Genomic DNA, 23,965 nt, shown 5'->3' with positions numbered 1-23,965 from the left:
TTACATAGTTGAATGTGCTGACAACAAAATCACACAAAAATTATCAATGGAAATCAAATTTATCAACCCATGGAGGTCTGGATTTGGAGTCACACTCAAAATTAAAGTGGAAAACCACACTACAGGCTGATCCAACTTTGATGTAATGTCCTTAAAACAAGTCAAAATGAGGCTCAGTAGTGTGTGTGGCCTCCACGTGCCTGTATGACCCTACAACGCCTGGGCATGCTCCTGATGAGGTGGCGGATGGTCTCCTGAGGGATCTCCTCCCAGACCTGGACTAAAGCATCCGCCAACTCCTGGACAGTCAGTGGTGCAACGTGGCGTTGGTGGATGGGAGCGAGACATGATGTCCCAGATGTGCTCAATTGGATTCAGGTCTGGCGAACGGACGGGCCAGTCCATAGCATCAATGAATTCCTCTTGCAGGAACTGCTGACACACTCCAGCCACATGAGGTCTAGCATTGTCTTGCATTAGGAGGAACCCAGGGCCAACTGCACCAGCATATGGTCTCACAAGGGGTCTGAGGATCTCATCTCGGTACCTAATGGCAGTCAGGCTACCTCTGGCGAGCACATGGAGGGCTGTGCGGCCCCCCAAAGAAATGCCAGCCCACACCATGACTGACCCACCGCCAAACCAGTCATGCTGGAGGATGTTGCAGGCAGCAGAACGTTCTCCACGGCATCTCCAGACTCTGTCATGTCTGTCGCATGTGCTCAGTGTGAACCTGCTTTCATCTGTGAAGAGCACAGGGCGCCAGTGGCGAATTTGCCAATCTTGGTGTTCTCTGGCAAATGCCAAACGTCCTGCACGGTGTTGGGCTGTAAGCACAACCCCCACCTGTGGACGTTGGGCCCTCATACCACCCTCATGGAGTCTGTTTCTGACCGTTTGAGCAGACACATGCACATTTGTGGCCTGCTGGCGGTCATTTTGCAGGGCTCTGGCAGTGCTCCTCCTGCTCCTCCTTGCACAAAGGCGGAGGTAGCGGTCCTGCTGCTGGGTTGTTGCCCTCCTACAGCCTCCTCCACGTCTCCTGATGTACTGGCCTGTCTCCTGGTAGCGCCTCCATGCTCTGGACACTACGCTGACAGACACAGCAAACCTTCTTGCCACAGCTCGCATTGATGTGCCATCCTGGGTGAGCTGCACTACCTGAGTCACTTGTGTGGGTTGTAGACTCCGTCTCATGCTACCACTAGAGAAAAAGCACCGCCAGCATTCAAAAGTGACAAAAACATCAGCCAGGAAGCATAGGAACTGAGAAGTGGTCTGTGGTCACCACCTGCAGAACCACTCCTTTATTGGGGGTGTCTTGCTAATTGCCTATAATTTACACCTGTTGTCTATTTCATTTGAACAACAGCATGTGAAATTTATTGTCAATCAGTGTTGCTTCCTAAATGGACAGTTTGATTTCACAGAAGTGTGATTGACTTGGAGTTACATTGTGTTGTTTAAGTGTTCCCTTTATTTTTTTGAGCAGTGTATATTCAAAAGTATTCAACAAATACCTTACCATCTAACACTACACTCACAAAAGTATTAATAAATACCATAGTCCACTATTTAAATATATTTAGTGCGACTTCAGGCCAACAGCCTGAAAGGATGGGACACCGCCACTTAACACACCATGTAATTCTTCCGATGTCATAACTCGCACACCCAAATACCTCTCTACAGCTGCTACCACAATCTCTATTTTGTGCAAAATACGTTCTATCCCTGCAGTACAGTGGATAACCATTACTATAAAGGGCAAAAATCCAATCTTACTGAAACATATATCACTTGTTGTTTTATCCCTCTGTAATGGTACACTTCTACTACTCACACCACTCATCTCAGGATCCCTCCCCCTTGACCGCTCTTCCTCTACTTTCTTCACTGCCTCAGCATATGACAACTTCTGCACTACTCTAACCCTGGAAACCTCAACCTGCCTCTCTCCCATTGGACAATTCTTATCCCCAGCCCCATGGGCACCCCTGCAATTAACACATACCACTACTTTCCCAATTTCTACGCATTCCTTTGTCTCATGCCCTTCTGCACAATTCTCACACCTAGGAACCTCCCTCCTACGCACTGCTTCCACATGCCCATGAGCTTGACACCTGTAACAACATAATGTAGTCGGCACAAAAGCAAGTACAGGATAACTCATATATCCTAACATCACTTGTCGGGCAAAGACTCAACATCAAAACTCAAAAGTACAGACAATGACTCACTCACGCCACGCTGTCTGCGACACACCAAACAACGAGCATCACATACACCGGGAATCTTCCCCTTCAGTTGGTCAGCTTTCACATTTACTGCTACCCCAGAAATCACTACTTTCAATGGCACCCTTTTCACAATTCACATCTCTTGCCCCCATTCGTTTAACACGGAGCGCCTGCTCCCTCTGGCCAGCAGAAGACCACATTTGGTTACCCTCACCAATTCCACAGCACCAAATTCTGTTTTCACCTACCCTGAAACATCAAATGGATCAGCCAAAAAGCAAGGGTCCACTTTTTCCAAAAACTTCACTCCTACTGTCACAGACTCATCTTTATCCTGACCATCGGTGCAAGCCTCAGGCTCCGAGAACTTCCCCACACCTACCACCTCCAATACTTCACCCTCATTCACTTCCATTTCTCCTCCTGTCTTCAACTCACTCTGCTTACACTTTCTACCATTCTTCTTTAACAAACCATCTCCCTTTTTTCCTCCATTTTTAACCGACTCAAGCTCACCTTCTTCCTCCCTCTCTCTCTTAGACCTCCTCTGGCTCTTTTTTCCCCTCCATTCCTCCTCCGTATTCCAGGTATAACTCTCCTTATGATAATACTGCACTTCTCCTGACATACATCTTGTTATTGCCTTGTCAAGTCACGCCATTTAACCGGCTGTCACAATCTTCATACAATCAGCATGAACTCCTCAGGATGTAGCGCTCAACAGTGCATCCCACTTGTAAAGCCAGGGGGGAAAGTGCTCAGGTCTTCTTCTTCTATGGTATTTTAGCGGTCCGCCAACAAATGTTAGAGTTGTATGCCGCCACCAAATGGACGGGGGTGAATAAATTCAATCGCCACTGTAGAAGAGTAGTGTGTTTGAAGTGGAGGGAGTACATGGCTTAGCATGTCTCTCGAGGATGCTAAAAAGAGATTCTGGCTTGAAAAAGTTTTATATTTTCAGAAGGAGTCAGGTAATTGGTCAAGGGAGGAGGATTGGAGGTAAAGAGAGAGGAGGTTGAAAAGACTGAGGGTGGCGCAGAGGATGGGCTTGAATCTGTTGAAGCTAGCAATAACAAGGGAGAGGGTATGTCGATGAAGATTGGTGCCAAGTTCAAACAGAGTGAGCCAGACGCCACTTCGAGCTCTGGAGGTGAAATGGTAGGAGTAGAAGGTCTTCTGAGAGGCTCGGAGCCTACATTAATGGACATGGTTATGATAAAGATACGTTTTGTCCAGTGGGAGTGATATTTTTGAAGAGGGCGGAACCAGGCCTTTTGGCTGATCTATGGGTGGTTGCAGGTTGGGTAGAAAAGTTGGTGGGTGCTGTTGAGCCGGTGAAGGTAACCCAAAGTTGACTTTTAATGTTTGTTTATGTTTCATCAGAGGGAACAAGCGCTCCGTGCGAGGCAACTTGGGTAAATATATGTTTTTTGCTTTGCTCTTAGGAACAGGGCATCATTGAAAGGAGTGATTTCTGGGGTGGCGTTAAGTGTGGAGGTGGAGTAATTGAGGTCAACTGTGTAGGTCAACTGTAGGGGTGTACATGTTGCTGGGGATCAGAAGTGTCCGGTTCGAGAGTGGCAGGTTGAGGTGGCTTGAGTCAGAGTAGTGCAGAAGGTGTCTTATGCTGAGGCAGTGAAGAAAGTAGAGGACGATGGGTCAAGACTGAGGGATTCTGAGAGGATTCCTGTGAATTGTAGATCTGTGACAGCACAGAGGAATAGACCAATGAGCGATACAGTGCCTTTGGAAAGTATTCAGACCTCTTGACTTTTTCCACATTTTGGCACGTTACTTTTTCCACATTTTGTCACGTTACTTTTTCCACATTTTGTCAAGTTACTTTTTCCATATTTTGTCACGTTGAAATGTACAATTTTGTCACATTTACATAACTATTCAGACCCTTTAATCAGAACCTTGTTGAACCACCTTTGGCAGAAATTACAGCCTCAAGTATTCTTGGGTATGACACTACAAGCTTGGCACACCTGTATTTGGGGAGATTCCCCCATTCTTCTATGCAGATCCTCTCAAGCTCTGTCGGGTTGGATGGGGAGCGTTGCTGCACAGCTATATTCAGGTCTCTCCAGAGATGTTCGATCGGGTTCAAGTCCGGGCTTTGGCTGGGCCACTCAAGGACATTCAGAGACTTGTCCCGAAGCAATTCCAGCGTTGCCTTGGCTGTGTGCTTAGGGTCGTTGTCATGTTGGAAGGTGAACCTTAGCCCCAGTCTGAGGTCCTGAGTGATCTAGAGTAGGTTTTCATCAAGGATCTCTCTGTACTTTGCTTCGTTCATCTTTCCCTTTATCCTGACTAGTCTCTCAGTCCCTGCCACTGTAAAACATGTGTAAAGTGTATGATCGCCAACCCTATGCCCACATGCCGCTTCTCCAGGCAATGGAGGACGCATGTGGGGACATAGAGGTTGCCTCTGTCCAGGGTTGGATACGCCATGCTAGGAGATACTTCCCTCCATGTGGGGACATAGAGGTTGCCTCTGTCCAGGGTTGGATACGCCATGCTAGGAGATACTTCCCTCCGTGTGGGGACATAGAGGTTGCCTCTGTCCAGGGTTGGATACGCCATGCTAGGAGATACTTCCCTCCATGTTTGGCAAGAGAAAACGTATCTTGTGACGTGGACGAAGTATTGTGGCCAGACCCAGGCCGGAGAAGAGATGAAGCGTAGCTTAGCACTGGTGACTGCACCCCCGGGACCCCACACACACAATTGTGTTCTTTACTGTATTCTAAAGAATATACTTTTGGTTTACATATGTTTATGGGTTTGTTGTATGCTACTGTATACAACAGTAATGTTTGGCCTAATAAATATTTTCTGTTTCTACATTACATTGGTGTTTACAGTGTACTTGTTACCCCTCTCAGCAGATTACTTTCACTGTAGAACATTGTATTGAAATGTAGATATAAGCCTATGAAAGACCAAAGAGCTTTAGATTTAGAACAACCGTGTTTACATGGTATATCCAAAAATGTACTATTATGAAAGCAGTGTTTGCCATTTGATGCAAATGCTTCATTCTGACATGTGTTTATGGCATTTTGAATGCAGTGTTACATTTTGAAGGAGATGTGAGGCATTTTGCATTTTGTGTGTGCAGTTTTGGGAATTGTGTGTAGAGTTTTGAAAAAAAGGAGACAGTTTTGAAAACGTGTGTAAGCAGTTGGAAAAAACTGTAAGCAAACCAGACGGCACCATTGTCTTGTGTTTTTTTAAATTTACGGATAGCCAGGGGCATGCTCCAACACAGCATCATTTACAAACTAAGCATGTGTGTTTAGTGAGTCCGACCAGATCAGAGGCAGTAGGAATGACCAGGGATGTTCTTTTGATAAGTGTGGGAATTGGACCATTTTCCAGTCCTGCTAAGCATTCGAAATGTAAAGAGTACTTTTGGGTGACAGGGAAAATGTATTGAGTAAAAAGTAAATTATTTCCTTTAGGAATGTAGAGAAGTAAAAGTAAAAGTAGTCAAAAATATAAATAGTGAAGTAAAGTACAGATACCCCCAAAAAATGACTTAAGGAGTACTTTAAAGTATTTGTACTTTACACCACTGCTTAGAAGTATGTTGTGGCTGCGTGTATTTGCTCTGGGATGAAAAACACAGTAGTTACAGGAATGGAGGTCTGCTGTAGCAGTTCGTCAGGGGAGAAGCTGATGACAGGACAGGATGGAGAGAGAGAGAAGGAAGAAGAATTGAAGAAGGAGGGACAGAGTGACAGAGAAAGAGAAGGAGGAAATGAGAGGAAGAGAGGAGGAAACAATAAATGAAGAGATGGAGGAGGAGTGACAGAGACAGAGAGAGGGGATAGAAGCAGGAGAAAATGATGTGAGAGCAGTGTTACTGACTGTAATGCTGAATGACATTTGAAAGCCTCCCCTGATTAGGGGTTTCCTTGAGCACCATGTCAGACAGGCTTTCATAAAACCCACAGTGTGTGTGTGTGTGTGTGTGTGTGTGTGTGTGTGTGTGTGTGTGTGTGTGTGTGTGTGTGTGTGTGTGTGTGTGTGTGTGTGTGTGTGTGTGTGTGTGTGTGTGTGTGTGTGTGTGTGTGTGTGTGTGTGTGTGTGTGTGTGTGTGTGTGTGTTTGTGTGTTTGTGTGTGTGTATGTGAGTATTTGTATGTGTACGTGTGCAAAGCCAATTGCTTGCAGGGAATGCAGCTGTCAAAAAGGGGAAAGGTAATTATAGGGAACGATAAAAGATCATGTTTTGCCCCCATCCAACACACACACACACACCCACACACTGACAAACAGTTCCCCATTGTTCCTCCACACCCAGAGGTGCAGTGTTTCTCATGGAGAGATTCAGGCCAGTTTAATTACACTGTAATGCGTTGCTGTGGAAATACATTACCGCGGAAATAAGAAGTTGTGGCATTGTAATTGGACAGCCATATGTAAGCACACAAACACAGAAGTGGGCCAGGGAGAGTGGGACACTCTTTTGGGGGAAATCTTGTGTGTGACAAAGAGAGTTGATTGAGAGACTGTGGCTACAGTATATACATTTTTATGGGTGTGTTTCTGTCAGTGTATCCTTGCTAGTGGGGTATTTAAACACATACATGTATTTTCACAGAGGAAGCACAGCCAATGACAAGCATTTACGACTCCAAAGAATAATAGATAAGCAAAGCAACAAAAGAAGACAACATATTACTACTACTGGTACTGACAGCTGTGAAAAATCATGCATCCATGTGTGTGTGTGTGTGTGTGTGTGTGTGTGTGTGTGTGTGTGTGTGTGTGTGTGTGTGTGTGTGTGTGTGTGTGTGTGTGTGTGTGTGTGTGTGTGTGTGTGTGTGTGTGTGTGTGTGTGTGTGCGTGTTAGTATCTTTGACTCTCTTCGTCTCACTCATTTTCAGAAATGGAGATTAATTTCTCTGCTGAATAAATGGATTAGAGACAGAAACAATGGAGGGAAAATCCAACGAGTGTTTTTTCTTTTGCCACCATTTCAGAAATCAGGGATTAGTGGCACATTGGGACTGTGCTGAGCAGGAGAGGCCTGTGTTCCAAAACCCATCAGGGATTTGACAGCATCTGTTCCCCTCTCTGCTCCGGCCATGTCCATGACTCACCGAGAAAATTCCTGAAAAGCTTTACAACTGTTTGCCTTATCCAGCCAGCGCAGAGCTGTACAACAACACTTAGTGGTGTGTGTGTGTGCGTGTGCATGCGTGCGTGGCTGTGTCTGTATCTGTACTGGACCAAAAGACAGCAGACTTTATAAGCCCAAACTCATTTCTAAAAAGACCCAACTTTTCTACTTTGTGTGCCGATAACTCTTTTAAATATGTTTGTGCTACGAGGCTGCAACATTGCCTCATCCTCTGACTCAGCTGAAGCTGTTTTGGTGTGTTTGAGACAGAGGAGCATCTGACGTTTTCTGTTATTAACATCTGTTTGTTTGTGCCTAATACTGTTTCTAGCTGCATGCACCTCTCGTGTGTGTGTGTGTGTGTGTGTGTGTGTGTGTGTGTGTGTGTGTGTGTGTGTGTGTGTGTGTGTGTGTGTGTGTGTGTGTGTGTGTGTGTGTGTGTGTGCTTGCGTGCGTGCGTGTGCACCTATCCCTTTGTTTGAAGCAATAGCAATTCTACTCAGGGAGAATAGCTAAATATGGACCCCAATCTTAGCAGCTTGTCTTTTCCCCCATCTCTCGCTTCCCTCTCTTCCCTTTTTCTTTCTGAGTGAGGAACCAATGTGGGGGAGGGAATCAGAGCAGACTCTATTTCTCCTGTACTGTTGTCAGGAAAAATAGTGTGTGTGTGTGTGTGTGTGTGTGTGTGTGTGTGTGTGTGTGTGTGTGTGTGTGTACGTGTGCAAGTGCGAGGTTTGGTGTTTTTTTGTGCTTTAAGAAAACTAATGCGAGTTTAATTAAAGATTAAAGTGCGGATGATTAATTGATAGAAGTCAGACTGTTCCATTTGGTACTAAACCAGGGGTGTCCAGACCACTCCATACAGTGAAAAATATGGACAGCTCCAAAAGCTTGTACATAAAATTACATGTATTACCCAAGAAACTGAAGGTTCTCACAAAAATATATTTAAAAAAAAATGTGCAACAACGTAATGATTACTGTGTTGTGTGGTGTTGTTCTTTTAAATCTTTAAAGACCAAAAACAAGCCTGGTGCATATTTGTCATTCTCTTTCAGGACTCTGGACATTCCCATGTATATACTGTATATTACACAGGGAAATGTGTCCACCAACTGGAGTCCCCTAAATTGCTCTGTCTGCAAATTCGGGATGTGCATGTAAGTAGTGAGGCTCAAAGGCTCAGATGGAGCTGCTGAGGCAAAAAACATCAGGAGTTTTTCTTGTAGTGACACAGTAAGTAAACAAACTTCTTGAGAGTTTCACTTCTTTAGTGATCTCAAAGGTTTGTTAGGCTGTTATGGTAGGACTAGTCTACTAGCAGGTGTTGGAGAATGGCTGTTTAACTCCACTCATATCCCTCCCCTCGGTCACTCATCTCCTCCAGCCTTGACCCACTCAGTGTTCCTAGTGTGCCATAGAGACAGATAAGTACCTCTGAAAGTTCTCATCTATGAAAAATGGAGTGTGCAGGCTCCCTTCATCAAGCTGGCTTTCAACTGGAGATTAGAACAGCGAGAGTGGAGTGCTCAGGGAGATAACGCGCCTGCTCCCAACATCTGTATTGGAACTTTTATCTTCACAGGAAACACATTATGCTGGCAAAGAAAAATAGCTCTCCTTTGCCTGGCCAAGATTAAGTCTTCATAGAAACAGATTTAACTATGCATTTATAGAGATGTATAGGCTGATATAGAAGTTTAGCAGACTGAGATCCCATGGTTAGGATAGAGACAGTTTGGACCTGTGGTTGTGAGTAAGGCAGAGACATAAGTGAGAATCAGCTATATTTATTGATGCTCTCAATAATATCTCCACTAAAACAGTACGAGCCTAAACCCAATTCAAAAACAAGGCAACAGACTGAAACAAATAGTGCGGGAGGGGGCATTGAGATTAGAGGTAAATAGAAAAAGAGAGAGAGATTTACAGGCGAACTGTAAAAAAACAAAGAGTAGGCTTAGGGAGTACAGTATAAAGGACATTCAGGCAAAATGTATATGCATTCAAATAAATAGTCATATCGTATATTCCTTCTATTATTTCCATATGTATTGGTTAACTCACTATAGAATTGCATGTAAAAGAAAATGAATAAAAAAGCTGCGGACGTTGATGACATCATCAGGTAGCGCCACGCTGCGATAAGGGGGAGGTGAGGTGGGGCATAGTAAGGGACAGGTAGTTAAACAGAGTGGGGCAGTTGGGCTGAGGGTCTTGCTTATGCCTTCAAGTGGATATTCACTTTCACTCTACAGATGTTGGAGTGGAGGAGGGGGGCATTCATGCACCTAGTAATGCCAGGATGGGGGCAGTGGGGGGTTGTCAGGGGTCAGAGGTGAAAGATCACAGTGTGGAGTCGCGGCAGAGGACGATCTCCAGCTCGGTGCGGTAGAGCTTCCCCGCGTCGGACAGAGCCATGATGCTATTCTTATAGCCCACCAGACCAGTCGAGTCCAACTCCTACAGCAAACAGGGAGAGAAACAGACATGAGTGCTAGTGCCTCAACCAATGATGTCATTAACTATGGTGTCTACCCTGTAAACAATAATGAGCCATTAGGACGTCCCCATGGCTTCACAAAATGGTCGGCTGAAGTCGTCAGGACATTGTCTCATGGTCCCTTGGAGGTTTTGTCTAGTTCCCGGATGGTCCCAGGAACGTCCCAATGACCACACACACAGAGAAATCTACCCAGGGCACACGCACACCCTAGTTTCATTACACATCATCTTTTGTTACTGTTGTCAAGCCTATCAAGGCCCTGATTGGTGAACCACTGATCCAGTCACAGCTGTTTGTATTTTGGCAATGCAAGGGATTTACTTATTTCATGACACAACGTCCCAAGAATGTCCTTAAAACGTCCTTGGGGACATCCCTGGGACAAACTGGGAACTAGACAAAACCTCCAGGGGGCCATGACACAACGTCCCAAGAACGTGCTAAAAACGTCCTTGGGGACAAACCGGGCACTAGAGCGTTCAGGTGACCTTCACGGGACCAAGAACATCCTAAAAACATTCCCAGGTCAAGCCAGGAACTATAAAACGGTCCCACAGAGAATGTTCCCTTGGGCCCATCATTCGACGTCCTAAGAACTAGTAAAATTAAAGTCCTGAGAATGTACTGAAAAGGTCCTGACATGGTCCTCAGTGACATCCTGGGAACTAGAACATTCTCAGAACGTCAGTGGGGTAACGTTGTGCCTAAACCTTTAAGGGACCTAATGGGAAAGTCGCCAAATATCCTCAGGACGTCCCCTGTTTTCTGGGTATGGCCCTAACAGTCAATGCAACACCACATCCTGATCCAACAAAAACTCAGAAGACCATAACCTGTCCCAGACCACAACGTTCTGGCAATCATTCTGATCTTGTAAACACTCCAGGTGCAGTATGACATAATCAACCAATCAACTAATCAAAAGATGAGTCAGTAAATAAGTGAAGTCTCTTGTTCGTTACCATTTTGTTCTTGTCATGTAGGTCCTTCAGCAGTGCGTCCAGCTCCTGCTCATCGATGTAACCGTTTCCATCCTAGTGAAACAGTGAAAAACAGTGAAACAACAGAAAGGGGCTGGGCATCTTATATAATATTCTCATTAAAAGAACAATCAAACACTCAGATATCCTCCCACTCAGAGTATACACAGGTATGATCAATCATTCACAGACCAACTGCCAATTCACTCATTACAAAGGCATTAGTATGAGACTCCTGTACTGTACACATCTTCCCTACTGTCCTGTTTTCTTTGTGGAAGGTTCAGTGGCATGTATTCATGGATGCCAAGGGAAGCCAGGCTTCCCCAAAAAGTTGACCAAGAAAAAATACATATTTCGTTGCTCTGTGTTTCATAAATTTCCTTCAATTCACAAGAGGCTGAAATGAATATATCTCACCGGAGAAAGCATCCGAGCAAACCAAACAGCTCCCCTCTGTCTCAGTATGTGTAGAGTACCTATCTGATGCTCTCTGGTCAGAAAGATTATGACATTGTTGCCACCCATAGCATTGAATTCAAGGGAAGCCAGCGAGCATTTGGCCTCCCTTGATAAAAAATACATTAAATAATTGTCAATCAGCTTTGAGCTAAACTGAGTGAGCTCAGCTGTGAATGGTGCTAGCTCACCATAAAAAAAAGTGTCAAGGGAAGCCAGTTTGGATTTGACTTTAGACCAATCACATCACAAGCCAAAGCCAAATGTCATTAATGACAGAAAAAAAACTTGAATTGTTGCATCTCGTTGTGTTCGGCCCTTTCCTAAATTAGGGATTTGGACTTGTGGTTTTACTTAATTCTCTGTACTGGCCAATGATTATAATGGGGATCCATCCATAAATTCATACATTGTGCCCCTGACCCGAGAGGATGGAAGTTCAACATGTAGCTAGATGTACACTCTTAGAAAAAAGGGTTCCAGAAGGGTTCTTCGGCTGCCCCCACAAGATAACTCTTTTTGGTTCCAGGTAGAACCCTGTGGAAAGGGTTCTACATGAAACCCAAAAGGGTTCTACCTGGAACCAAATAGGTTCTACCTGGAACCAAAAATGTTTCTTCAAAGGGTTCTCCTATGGGGATAGCCGAAGAACCCTTTTAGGTTCTAGATAGCATATTTTTTTCAAAGAGTGTAGTATGCTAATGTTAACTAGCTGGCCTGGTGTATCGTTGTCTATGAAAGGAAGCTAGCGAGCAAGTATTTTAGCAAGGTAGCCTAGGACAACAAAAACTAAAAGCGTGTACTGTGTGACAGAGTCATAGACCGTTTAGGCACACACACACACATAAATCAGTAACATTGACAGGCAGCTCCTGTTTTCTTTGTATCTTGCAATAAACTCTCTGTGGTTCTAAATCAATAGTTGTTTAGTAGTCCAAAAATGTCGGAAACAATACCATGCTGTAGGTCATGTAACTGTTACATGCAATATGTTCTGTGGACAGATGTTGCTCTCCGGTTTTGTAATGAAACAAAGGTGTGGTTGAATTTATTCTGCTACTGTGTCTTATTGTCTCGGCATTAGGCCTATATATCATGATGTCAAGGCATATGAACTAACAGGTTATAGAGCAAACAGCACAGTTATCACAACACATAGGTTGTAATATGGCTTTTTTTTCTGGATTGGCTTCCCCCTTCATTTAACCCATGCACCGCTACTGGGAAGGTTGCCAAGGTTTCACTAACAAAATAAATGATACAAACGCAGGTGTGTCTGGAGTATTTACCTGTGCAAGTGACCATTTGCATGGAGCTTGTAGCTTGAGTGACAGGGATACAAACAATCTCTCTCACACACTCTCCCACCCACACACCCTCCCTGTAAATATGTCTACTGTGCTCATTTACCTTGTCATAGAAGGTGAATATTATGTTGAACTGCTCTGCTGAAAGCTTGCATCCCTGGAGAGACAGAAAAAACAGTGAAAGGAAAGGAAAAAAATAATATCTATTGTACATGATATATATTCACTGAGTTCACCAAACATTAGGAACACCTTCCTAATATTGAGTTGTAGCACCCTGGGAATGCCTGCATCTGTTCCTCACAAACTGGAGTCTAACTGGTTTCATTAACGAGCCTGCAGAACTGACAGACAGTGTGTGTGTGTGTGTGTGTGTGTGTGTGTGTGTGTGTGTGTGTGTGTGTGTGTGTGTGTGTGTGTGTGTGTGTGTGTGTGTGTGTGTGTGTGTGTGTGTGTGTGTGTGTGTGCGTGCGTGTGAACATGCGTGCTTGAGTGCGTGTGAAAGAGTGTTGCAAGGACTTTTAAGGGTGTCGATGTGATAGTCTAGCCAGGTGCGGACTCAGTAAACGTCTCCTGTGATAAACAGTTTAATCTTCGTACAGTGATAGCAGTAAAGCTGAATTGTACCATAGATCTGCCGACATACATATTGTATGACCTTTACCTTAGGGTTATAGTCAAGACTGCTTTAATTCACATAGTGACCGACTCTTTCACAAATGACTACATTGCCCCAATTCCTAAAGGATTTTGTGTGTGGGGTGGGGTGTGGGGTTGGGGTGGGGTGTGTGGGTGTGGTCTCACCTCGAACTTGAGCAAGAAATTTTCCTGAACCGGCAGCAGCCTTAAATGAGATAAAAGAAAATCATTCACATTCAGATTCTTTACTTCAAAATGGATTTAAGTATAACACACAGAGTCTCTCAGTGAACAAGACACACATACACTCACCTGGCCATTTCAGACAGGCCCAGTTTCCCATCACCATTCAGATCAAACATCCTCAGCTGGAGAGTGAAATGCAACAGTGAGTGGCGTAACATTACTACACGGTGTTAAACCTGTGTGTTTGTGTACACATGTACAGTATGTGTGTCACACTCACGATTGTCTGTGTGTATTCGTTGAGTTTCTTGTCATCGTAGTGTCTGTTGGCCTTCTTCAGAAGATCTGACAGGAAACCCTGAGGAAGACAGATCCTCGTTACCCCACTAACTGGCTCAATGACCCAACATTAAAGTTTAAGGATGAGTGCTCAGGGGTCCTCCTCTGACAACAAGCACAAATCCTTGGAAATTGACTAATGAAGGATATGAATGTTTAAAAGCTTGACACATTTGTTTACCTTCAGTTCATTGGCTTCGATGTATCCACTGCGATCAGTGTCATACCTTCTCCATGCCTGTAGACAGAGCATTTTTAACATTTCATTACAACACAGTACACAGGCATTTAAACACACAGATTAAGAACTCTAAAGCCTTAAAACCCTCTTTACTTTAACAACAAGTGGAAAAGTCATGATGCTATAATCGGTAGAGAGAATGTAGCCAGACGGAGATAGAAGAGGATGAGAGTGAGACAGAAAAGTATATAATTTGTGTTATAATCTACCAGCTGCCCCGTGTCTAGAGTGAAACCTTATCAAAGATGGATGCCCAAACTACATCACCCCTCCCCCACCCCCCACACCCCCACTCTCCTGCAGTAAGCCTGCAACCAATCCATAATGTATGGCAGTCTGAGAATAGCTTCTGTGTTCCCCTCCCCCCTCCACTTTTAACACAGGGTAGCCAATACACTGGACCACTGCAAAACCCCTTCCTTCTGTCTATCCTCTCTTCTCCTTACTTTGCGTGTCTCCACCAACAGAGAACAGTTAAAAGGAGCCCCCCTCCCTCTCTCTCTTTCTCTCTCTAGCTATTTCTAGATATAAAACACTTTAGACAAGGAGATGCCTGTTTCCCTGATATTTCTAAGCTCTCTTGGAATTGATTCTGTGTGTGTGTGTGGATGGATGTGTGTTGGTTTTTGTGTATGGGACGAAGTGATCAGACTTAGCAATACACCAAAAAGTTATCTGTATTGGAGAGCAATGATACCAGGATATACTGTACAGTGCAGTGGGCTTACACACACACACACACACACACACGCACACACGCACACACACACACACACACACACACACACACGCACACAGACAGACACAAATTACCGCCATGAATTCTGCACTGGATCCCACAAATGTTCTGAAACAAAGCAGGAAATTCTCCTCTGTGGGCAGAATCTGAGCTAACTGGAGAGAAAGAGGGAGAGAGAGAGAAAATATATAGAGAGAGGATTAGTACACTTGGCTACCAACTCAATATTAAAGCGGATTTCAACAACAACACTGTGTACAAAACAAATAACATACATGCAGATATAACATCAGAGGTAAACATAAAAAGTAAGCAGACATTTCAACAGAGGAGTTTGAATGTGCTTGTGTACAGTATGAGTCTTACTTCTGACATCTCGATTCTTCCGTCTGCATTCTTGTCAAATTTCATCATGAATTCCTTCATTTTCTCTCTAAAGGCAGCATGTGTGGAATCCTTGAATAGGCAAACACACACACAAACACACAGAATAAATCAAAAACGACTAAAACAGAGACTTCCTACCTAACGACTCTCTATGATGATGAGTTGTTATAGCATATTATATCAAATTGTCTAGTCTATTAGCCTATCTAGAAGCCTGAATATACCATGGATGATGACAGTCAAGTAAAGTGGACCATTTTCTCATTTAAATACAATGTTTAAGGTTGCCTCGACTAGGATGGAGTCAGTCACTCACTTTAAGGCAGGAAGGAAGGATGCATTTTCAAAGTATTCAAACCCACTCACCACGCCTGTTCCTCTCCGCGCAGTCTCTAGCTGCCGGAAGAAGTTCTCCAGCTCCTTTCCCTCGATGTAGCCATTTCCTGTAGAACATACCCAAGGGTTAAAGGTCATTCCTGGGATCAGTGAGATGGGGATTACATTGACTTTTGAACCTGTGGAAAACATAATAGTTACATGGCACTTTCTCAATTTATCTTTCTTGATTCCTCGCATCCTCTCTCCTCACCTCCTTCGCAAATCCTATTGGAGAAAAAAGTAAGGGGAGGGACCTTGGACCTTCTTCTCCAATACAGCTGATGTGAATTGAGATAGAACCCTGGTATGTAGTGTGTGTTTCATTACTGTAAAAAAAAACAGGGTTCAATATGGAGGCATTTTTTTAAGCCATTTGCTCAACAAGTAGCTCAATGAAAGTCCAGAACAACGAGTCCACAAGGAGTCCAGAGATTCAAGTGTTGTATAGCACCACCATGACTGTTTGCATACTCGATATGGAAACATTTTGACAAAAACACTCTCATTATCTAGCCTAATGCTACAGTCACACAATATTGTCCATCTGGCCAACACAACTCCCACAGGAGTACAGTAGCATAACATTGAGTCACATATTTATATCCAACACACACACACACACACACACACACACACACACACCCTGCTGAGCTCCCAGGTCCTTACTAGGATTAATCTGATATCCCAGCAAAACCATCAGGCCCAGTATCTGATGGGAGGATGAGATTGAGGGAGGAGGAGAGAAATGGAGGGTAGGTCGGAGGGAGGGATCTGAAAAGGCAGGGGCTTAATGTGACTTATTGTGTCATAGCACCATAGGAATAAAATGATAGCTGAATTCACGGGGAAGAAAATGATGGAGAGGGGAAAGAGATTTGATACTTGATAAGTGTGCGGGTGTGTGTGTGTGTGTGTGTGTGTGTGCGCGTGTGTGTGTGCACACTGTAGGGGCAACCCACATGCTGTAGATACTTAAGGCTGATTGAGAATATAACAAGCTCCTAATTGTCTTGGCCGATCACATCTCTAACGGTTTGTACTCTGTGAGTTCCCCCAGGTCTGTGCTCTGTGAGTTCCCCCAGGTCTGTGCTTTGTGAGTTCCCCCAGGTCTGTGCTCTGTGAGTTCCCCCATCGGGGAGATGAGAGAAACACTCAGAGGCCATCAAACACACACGGGAGAAAAACACATCACACACCACCCTACAGGCAGATAGAAAAGGAGAAACAGAGAGAGAGAATGGGAAGAGATAGCTAGGAGATGCAGCAATAGAGAGGGGGGGTAAAGAGAGGGAACTACATTATTGTAGTTAGCTCAATGTTGGGAGAAGGTAGGGGTTCTGCATTAGTCACATGACCAAAGCACTGCTCGCATCTGGAAACTTTAGGCAGATCAGGGTGGCATTTACGAATGGGAAGTGTGGAAATTCTCTGGTAATGTTGCCACAGAATGATATTTAAAAACAGGTATCGCCTGCAGCTCAGAAGGCATTAGAAACATATTCACAGTGGAATGGCTTTGTGCCTGGGGGATTGACAGTGGGGGGTCAGGTAGATGTTTATTGGGGCACTAGATATTCTGTAGCACCATTCACAAACATGACAGGCATGTGACTGGCTACGCATGGTGTACAGCAAGTTTGCTGACAACACGATAGTTGTAGGCCTGATAACCAACAATGACTAGTTCACCTATAGGGAGGCGGTAAGTGAACTGGCATTGTGGTGACATCACGACAACAACCTTTCCCTCAATGTCAGCAAAACAAAAGAGTTGACTGTTGACTTCAGGAAGCAGAGGAGGGAACATGCCCTGATCCACATCAACGGAACTGCAGTAGAGAGAGTTACTAGTTTTATGTACCTCAGCATCCACATCACAGAGGACTTTTCTTGGACCAACAACACCACCACTCTTGTCAAAAGGGTGCAACAGCACCTCTATTTCCTAAGGCAGCTGACGAAATTTGACATGTTGCTCCAAATACTACCGCTGAACCATCAAGAGCGTCCTGAACGGTTGATTCACGGCCTGGTATGGGAATTGCTCCGTCCACAACCGCAAAGCCCTCCAGCGGGTGGTGAAGACGGCCGAGTGCATCACTGGGACCATGCTTCCACCCATACAGGACTTCTACTTGAAACTGTGCCTGAGGAAGGCACTCAGCATCATCAAGGACCCCACACACCCCAGCCACAAGCTGTTCTCTCCCTTACCTTCAGGCAGACTGTTTCTAAGCATGTGGTCTAATACCAACAGGCTCACTTTTTTGTTTTTATTCTTATTTTTTTACTGTTTTTTTATTGTTGTTGCATTGTAGAAAAGGAACCTGCAAGTAAGCATTTCGTTGGACGATGTATACAATACGTATCCCGTACAACTAATAAAACTTTCAACGTAAAACTTTTAACTTTGTGTTTTGTATTTGATAGGTAAATCACCATCTGTGCATCGGCTCGGCTGGTCTTTGAGGTGTAAGCAAATCACTGCAGAAACACAAAGCTTTGTGTATGTAAATAAATCAGCCCATCAGATGGAGGGACTGAGGGCTGTCTCCTCTCTATATCAACATGTCATCACTCCACAGAAGCACAACTAAACATATTCCTGTACTGTGTGGGAGGGAAGTGAATGAGTTGGCTGGTTAACTGTGTTTCACCAGAGACATGGATATTATGCTAGATATGTGCAGACCATCACAAACAATCCTAATTGCTCTTCCCAATGTGAGGGTTTAATGTGAATTATGCCCATGTCTTTACACAGGGCCGGACTTGGGCATAGGCAGTTTGTCTACGGGACGTAGGGGGCCCCTGACCCAAAAAGGAACTAATTCTTACTGTTGAGAATTTGAACAGCAGAATACACAAAGCGCAATTTCGAAATGTGGTTGTGCATCAGCAGTTTTCCTCTTGTTATGTCAGTCACTGACAGCACTCAATTAGCCTGAGAAGCTACGCATTTTTAGATTGGTAAATTAGTCTACCCTGCTATCTAAATTTGTGGTAATAATAAATAAATTACCGAACGGGAACGAAGGGCATGTGCATAGGGGCCCTGCCCTTTAGGGGGCCCCCATTGATTTTGTTTGCCACTCTCACTCACAAATAAAATTGCATGAAATTAGTTAGACATTTGCAATAGTTTATTTTTCGCCCTATGGCAAAATGTGTACAATTGCAGAAAACTTGCTTTAAAATGTCAAAATGCCTATGCCTTATGGCAAAATGTGTGGAATTACAGGAAATTAAATTAAAAAATGTATAAATATTTCCGTGGTCAAGTGGGGAGCCACTAAAATATTTTACCAGCGAGGTGGTAGGCCCCCCAACCAAATCTCGTATAGGGCCCCAAAAGGCTTGAACCTGTTCATACATTTTCCAGTTATGTTAGACAAAGATCTTGTTTCCTTGCATGTAATAATATTTGGTGTGAAGAGTGGAATAATGCATGCGCTTCCCAAATATCATAGGCCTATTCTCTAGTCCACACACAGACACATTCTGCACAAACCATAACACACACGCACACACCATACAAGGCCTGTCCTAAGAGTGAATCATCTGAAGTTTTAAATCTGAAACGCGTCATTGACAGTGACCAAAAAATTTAATCTAGGATTCTTGAAAAGCATGCTCCACTACCCCAGTTCTAGTCCCACTTTATCATGTATGAGACTATGGACACAGATTGGCACACGGATTCGGCTTGACAGACTGACACAAACCCGCTTGGCCGCAATATGTTTCTGTTAACCACCTCTGCCTCCCACAGATGGATCACTGGCACAACATCCCTGAAAAGCCTTAGATGCATTCATGTATTCACAGCGAACAGTGAGACCTATTTTTACATTCCACAAACTATCATTTGTGGAATTAAAGTGTATGTGTGTTGTCTGTGTGTGTGTGTGTGTGTGTGTGTGTGTGTGTGTGTGTGTGTGTGTGTGTGTGTGTGTGTGTGTGTGTGTGTGTGTGTGTGTGTGTGTGTGTGTGTGTGTGTGTAATTGCACTCATTCCTCATCCCTGGCTCTACTACTTCTAGGTCCATTCCAGCCCAGTGCACGCCAGGGATGCGTATGGCTTAGTTGACCCGGTGGGCGGATTTAACCCTCGGCTGGGGCAGTGGAGTGTTTGAGCGGCTCGGAGAATCCATGCGCTTGCTCAGGTGTGACTGTTTACACGCTCTAGGTGAGAGGCTGCAGAGCTCAGAGTGAGCGCTATGGGGCGGAAACATGTCAAGCCTGCACAATGTCACAGACTTTTTGACACATCTTTACACACTTCAACAGGCGCTTGTTTAGTAGAACCCTCAGTAAGTCTAAACGGGCCTAGTCCATTGTTTTGTTGCCAAGCAGAACGTCTCCAACGGCCCTAAGGGACCACCATGGGATGGGGGAGAAGGATTCAACATGCTTTGCGCAGTGCAGAAATGAATGCATGGATGGATTAAAGAAAGAAAACGCAGTGCTATACCATGCAATATATTCAAATCCAAAAACGTAAATGAGAGATACTGAGGGTCATGGGATTTAGCAACTCGTATAGCTGCTGTTATAATCACTGTTTATAACCGTTCATGATCACCTTTGAGTGCTGTGTGACGGAGACCAGCTCTAGCGCACAGTGACGCACACCGTACCCGCGACTAGGCCATCGATTTGCAGTCAGTCACACCCATAACCGCCCAGTATCTAGTGCGTGCACTACCCCCCCCACTCCCCTCCCTTACTCTCTCTCCCGCTCCACTCCTTCCCATTCCCAGACCGGACACGGCAAGCTGCCTGTCAATACACCGCGCCTGGCAGAAGCCCCGGTGATGACATAGGCTACTGTAGATTCATTCATAGGAGACGCGCGGATCCGGTTGCATCGTTGGGGTCGCTACAAGCCAGGCACATATATAATTCACAGCGATCAAACAGCGCTAAAAACATCCACTCCGTTTTTCACACACGTCACCACTCTATATAATAAATTATCTAGCAAGAACAACGCATGTTTACCCTCAAAGAATGTAGTGCTGTATTAGACTGTCGTGTTTTACGCACAGAAAATAGTGCCACAAATGTGGTCCAAAGCAGCGCCCTTCTGTTCCACAGCTTGGCGCGGTTTGATGCGTAAACTGAGGAACTAAAATAAAATTATGAATAACAAATATGGTTATAGGGGATTATATTTAGCCTACGTGTCGACTGAAATCTCATATAACGCTCGTGTGGGAAAAATACACAAACTGAACTATTTGAAAGTGCTTTTCTACTTTGCTACTTCAAAATATGTTTCCTTACCTGACAGTTCTGCAACAAATATCTACAAACCCCACAAATGCCCCTTTATACAACTTCAATATGCTAATTGTGCAATTAAAGTTAAAAATCTTTCCATTAGTGCATGATCACGGAACAGGGTACAGGGCACAGGGACCTCTGACTGACAATCACAGCCAAGATTCCCAAGACGCTGTTTAAATAACAACCCATATGCTCCTCTGTCCCGCAGTACAACACACAGGACTTCCTACCCTCATCTATCACATCTGCTCACTTTCTCTGTCCCACCAAGCACTAGCCTATCAATTTAATAACTATCCAACCATTCTGAATTTACAACCAGCCTACTCCTATGATATGCCCATAGTCCAGTCCTGCCCAAGTTTAACCCCCTGGCCGTAGCAGTACTGACCGTCTGCGTCGAAATGTTTCCAGATGTCGAGAAACTGCGCCGCGGTGAGCTCTGCCAGGTGGAGATGAGGGGGCTCCTGTGCTTGACTCGCCATGGTTCAGTCGCTGCTGCTTTTTCTTCTTCTTCCGGAGTTAACTTGTTCCCAGTCTGATCCAGAGCCTCTCCAAACTGTCAGCGGCTCGCACTCAGCCGGGGCTTTTAAACCCCCCCGCGGCGCATGCACTTTTCACGCTAACAGAACGGGGGCGCAGCGGCTCTGAACCCGCATGTACTCTGAGCCAAGGAGTGTGAGAGCTTGCAGGAGCTGTACTGATCTGTCACTCCCCCCAGAGGGATGACTCAATGGCACTGTCCATGCAGGCTCTGTCCATACAGAATAACACGGGCAGTTCTCTCGGGTGATTGGAATTATGGAAATATAATCACACAGAGAAAGGCCCCATATACTGGCAATCATGAGCCAAAAATTACATCAAAGCATTCCATCACATAGTCTGTCCCATCAAACAGGTCAACACCTCAGGAAGACAGTGGGAATCCAACTAAGTGTGTGTGTGTGTGTGCGTGTGTGTGTGTGTGTGTGTGTGTGTGTGTGTGTGTGTGTGTGTGTGTGTGTGTGTGTGTGTGTGTGTGTGTGTGTGTGTGTGTGTGTGTGTGTGTGTGTGTGTGTGTGTGTGTGTGTGTGTGTGTGTGTGTGTGTGTGAGTGTGTGTGTGTGTGTGTGTACATGCTCTGGTAACGAGTATTTATCTCTCTGCTCTACCAAATTCCTCACCATTGATCTTACTGTACTTATCAAGTATCACTTTGAAAAAAGACTGTACTATCCCCTCTCTCACCATTCCTAATTTACTCCCATTTTATCCCCCCATCCATCAATGCATCAGTCTCTCACTGCCTCATCTCCTGCGCTCTTCTATCGGGTCTGTTTAGATTTAAGTTTCTCCTCAGACTCCTTGGCCATTCAACCTCATAGCTGGCACAAATCATATCACCCAGTAGGACGACTATATTGTACTGCCACTAAAGTATAATAAAGCGTCTTTAGGCTGTGGTATGGGGGATATCCCCACTCCTCCTTTATCTATTTTCTTCTCACTTTTCTCCCATTCTTTCTATTTGAGGCTCCAGCAGCTTCGATAAAGCCTGAAGGTTCGTGTGAGAGAGAGAGAGAGAGAGAGAGAGAGAGATTTCAAGGGGGAAAGGGAGAGAGAAAAGCATTTTATCTCCACATAGTAGTGTTGTGTATTGATTAGAGTGAAATTAAGAGAGATAGAGAGAGAGAGCGAGAGAGAGAGTGTGTGTGTGGACCCCTGTTGTGAAATCTATACTGTATGAATAATAATTACAGACCGTGTATATAGGAGTGTTTCCCTCTGCTCTGATCTCTCTGGGGAGAGGAGAGAGAGAGGGGGAGAGGAGAGATAGAGGGGAGAGGAGAGAGAGAGGGGGAGAGGAGAGAGAGAGGGGGAGAGGGAGCGATAGAGATTGGAAGAGAGAGTAGGGTGTAGTAGTTAGAGTAGATGGACCACTGATCAGCTCTCACGTGAATATGTCCATTAAATCCTCACGCAAGGTTTACCTGAACACAAAAATATCCCCACACACGCATGTATGCATGCACTAACACACATACTGTACAGTGATCCTGTACAGTGACCTACTCCCTTTCTTTAACCATCCGGTCATCAGAAAGGCCATTACATTTAATCTGCTGATAAGGTGAGGGTATTATTTTAGCATGCCACTCTCACTGCACCCCCCATGGATCATTTGAAAGTACATTTTCAATCAGGGTAACGTCCTTTAAAAAAAAAATGTCACCTGCATATTTAGCATTTAAATGTAAATTAGAGTGAGGATGAAATGGCTAGAATGTGATAGATATTAATAAAAAATGATGTGCATATTTTAACACAATAGGGGACATGGGGGAGGGGGCATAAAGGAGGTGGGCAGGTGTATAACAGGCTTTTCAGACCATTTTAATTTCATTTTTGAAATTGATTTTTTTTTAAACTCCATAGCTGGGGTAGAGCTACGTGGGATGAGAGTATGCATGGCATGTGTGTGTTCATTAGGCATGTGTGTGTTTAGGGTGGGTGTTCAGGGAGTTCATCCTAAAGCAAGAGGTCATATTGCTTACAGTAGATCCTGCCTGTCATCCCCTCTATGCAACTGCAATACTCTCCTTTTCTCCCTTCATCATTTCTCTCTAGTTCCTCACTATCCTTATAACTCCCTCCCTCTCTCCATTTGGTTATTGATCCATGTTACTGATGACAATACCTTTCTTGTATTCTGTAGTTTCACCAGAACATCTCCTGCTTGGATCAATGAGACTTACTCTAGCATCTTTCCATCTCCCCATTCCCACTCTTCCTCTCTTCCTTCTCTTTCGATGTAGCCTGATCAGAGAAGCAATACTGGTTTAACTTACCAAACCATTTGATTAATAGATTGATGAACTTAAAAGCAGTTGAACATAGAGGTAGACACACATGATTGGAATGGTGACTTTTATTTCACAAGAGTGTTTCAGAAGAGATGCAGGGTTATAAGCAAGGCAACAACAGCAGAAAGAGGCATTATGTTCATAGAATAAAAACTTTTATATGAATAAATTAAAACTGTCAATACTGTCAGTACAATAACAGATAACAGTACTATAATATAATATATTCATTTATTTTTAGAAAGATAGTTACAAAAAGGACTTTCGACTGAATGGAATATCAGTGTCA

General features: G+C 44.3%; 1 protein-coding gene across 1 annotated transcript; it reads right to left on the bottom strand.

The window, feature by feature from the left end:
* Positions 1 to 9,153: 9,153 nt before the first annotated feature.
* LOC112264210 (calretinin) lies at positions 9,154 to 21,416 on the bottom strand. The gene is made up of 11 exons (XM_042321289.1): positions 21,223 to 21,416; positions 15,529 to 15,605; positions 15,142 to 15,231; positions 14,850 to 14,930; positions 13,977 to 14,033; positions 13,737 to 13,814; positions 13,583 to 13,638; positions 13,436 to 13,475; positions 12,735 to 12,788; positions 10,848 to 10,919; positions 9,154 to 9,842 (listed from the first exon to the last, which is right to left on the bottom strand). The coding sequence occupies exons 1-11, from the start codon at positions 21,314 to 21,316 to the stop codon at positions 9,726 to 9,728; spliced, it is 816 nt and encodes a 271-aa protein (XP_042177223.1). The 5' UTR covers positions 21,317 to 21,416; the 3' UTR covers positions 9,154 to 9,725.
* Positions 21,417 to 23,965: the final 2,549 nt, after the last annotated feature.

This window comes from Oncorhynchus tshawytscha, linkage group LG04 (assembly GCF_018296145.1).
Source record: "Oncorhynchus tshawytscha isolate Ot180627B linkage group LG04, Otsh_v2.0, whole genome shotgun sequence".
NCBI classification, from domain to species: Eukaryota; Metazoa; Chordata; class Actinopteri; order Salmoniformes; family Salmonidae; genus Oncorhynchus; species Oncorhynchus tshawytscha.
Note: the sequence above shows the minus strand (reverse complement) of the source record. Positions and strands in the feature narration are given on the sequence as shown.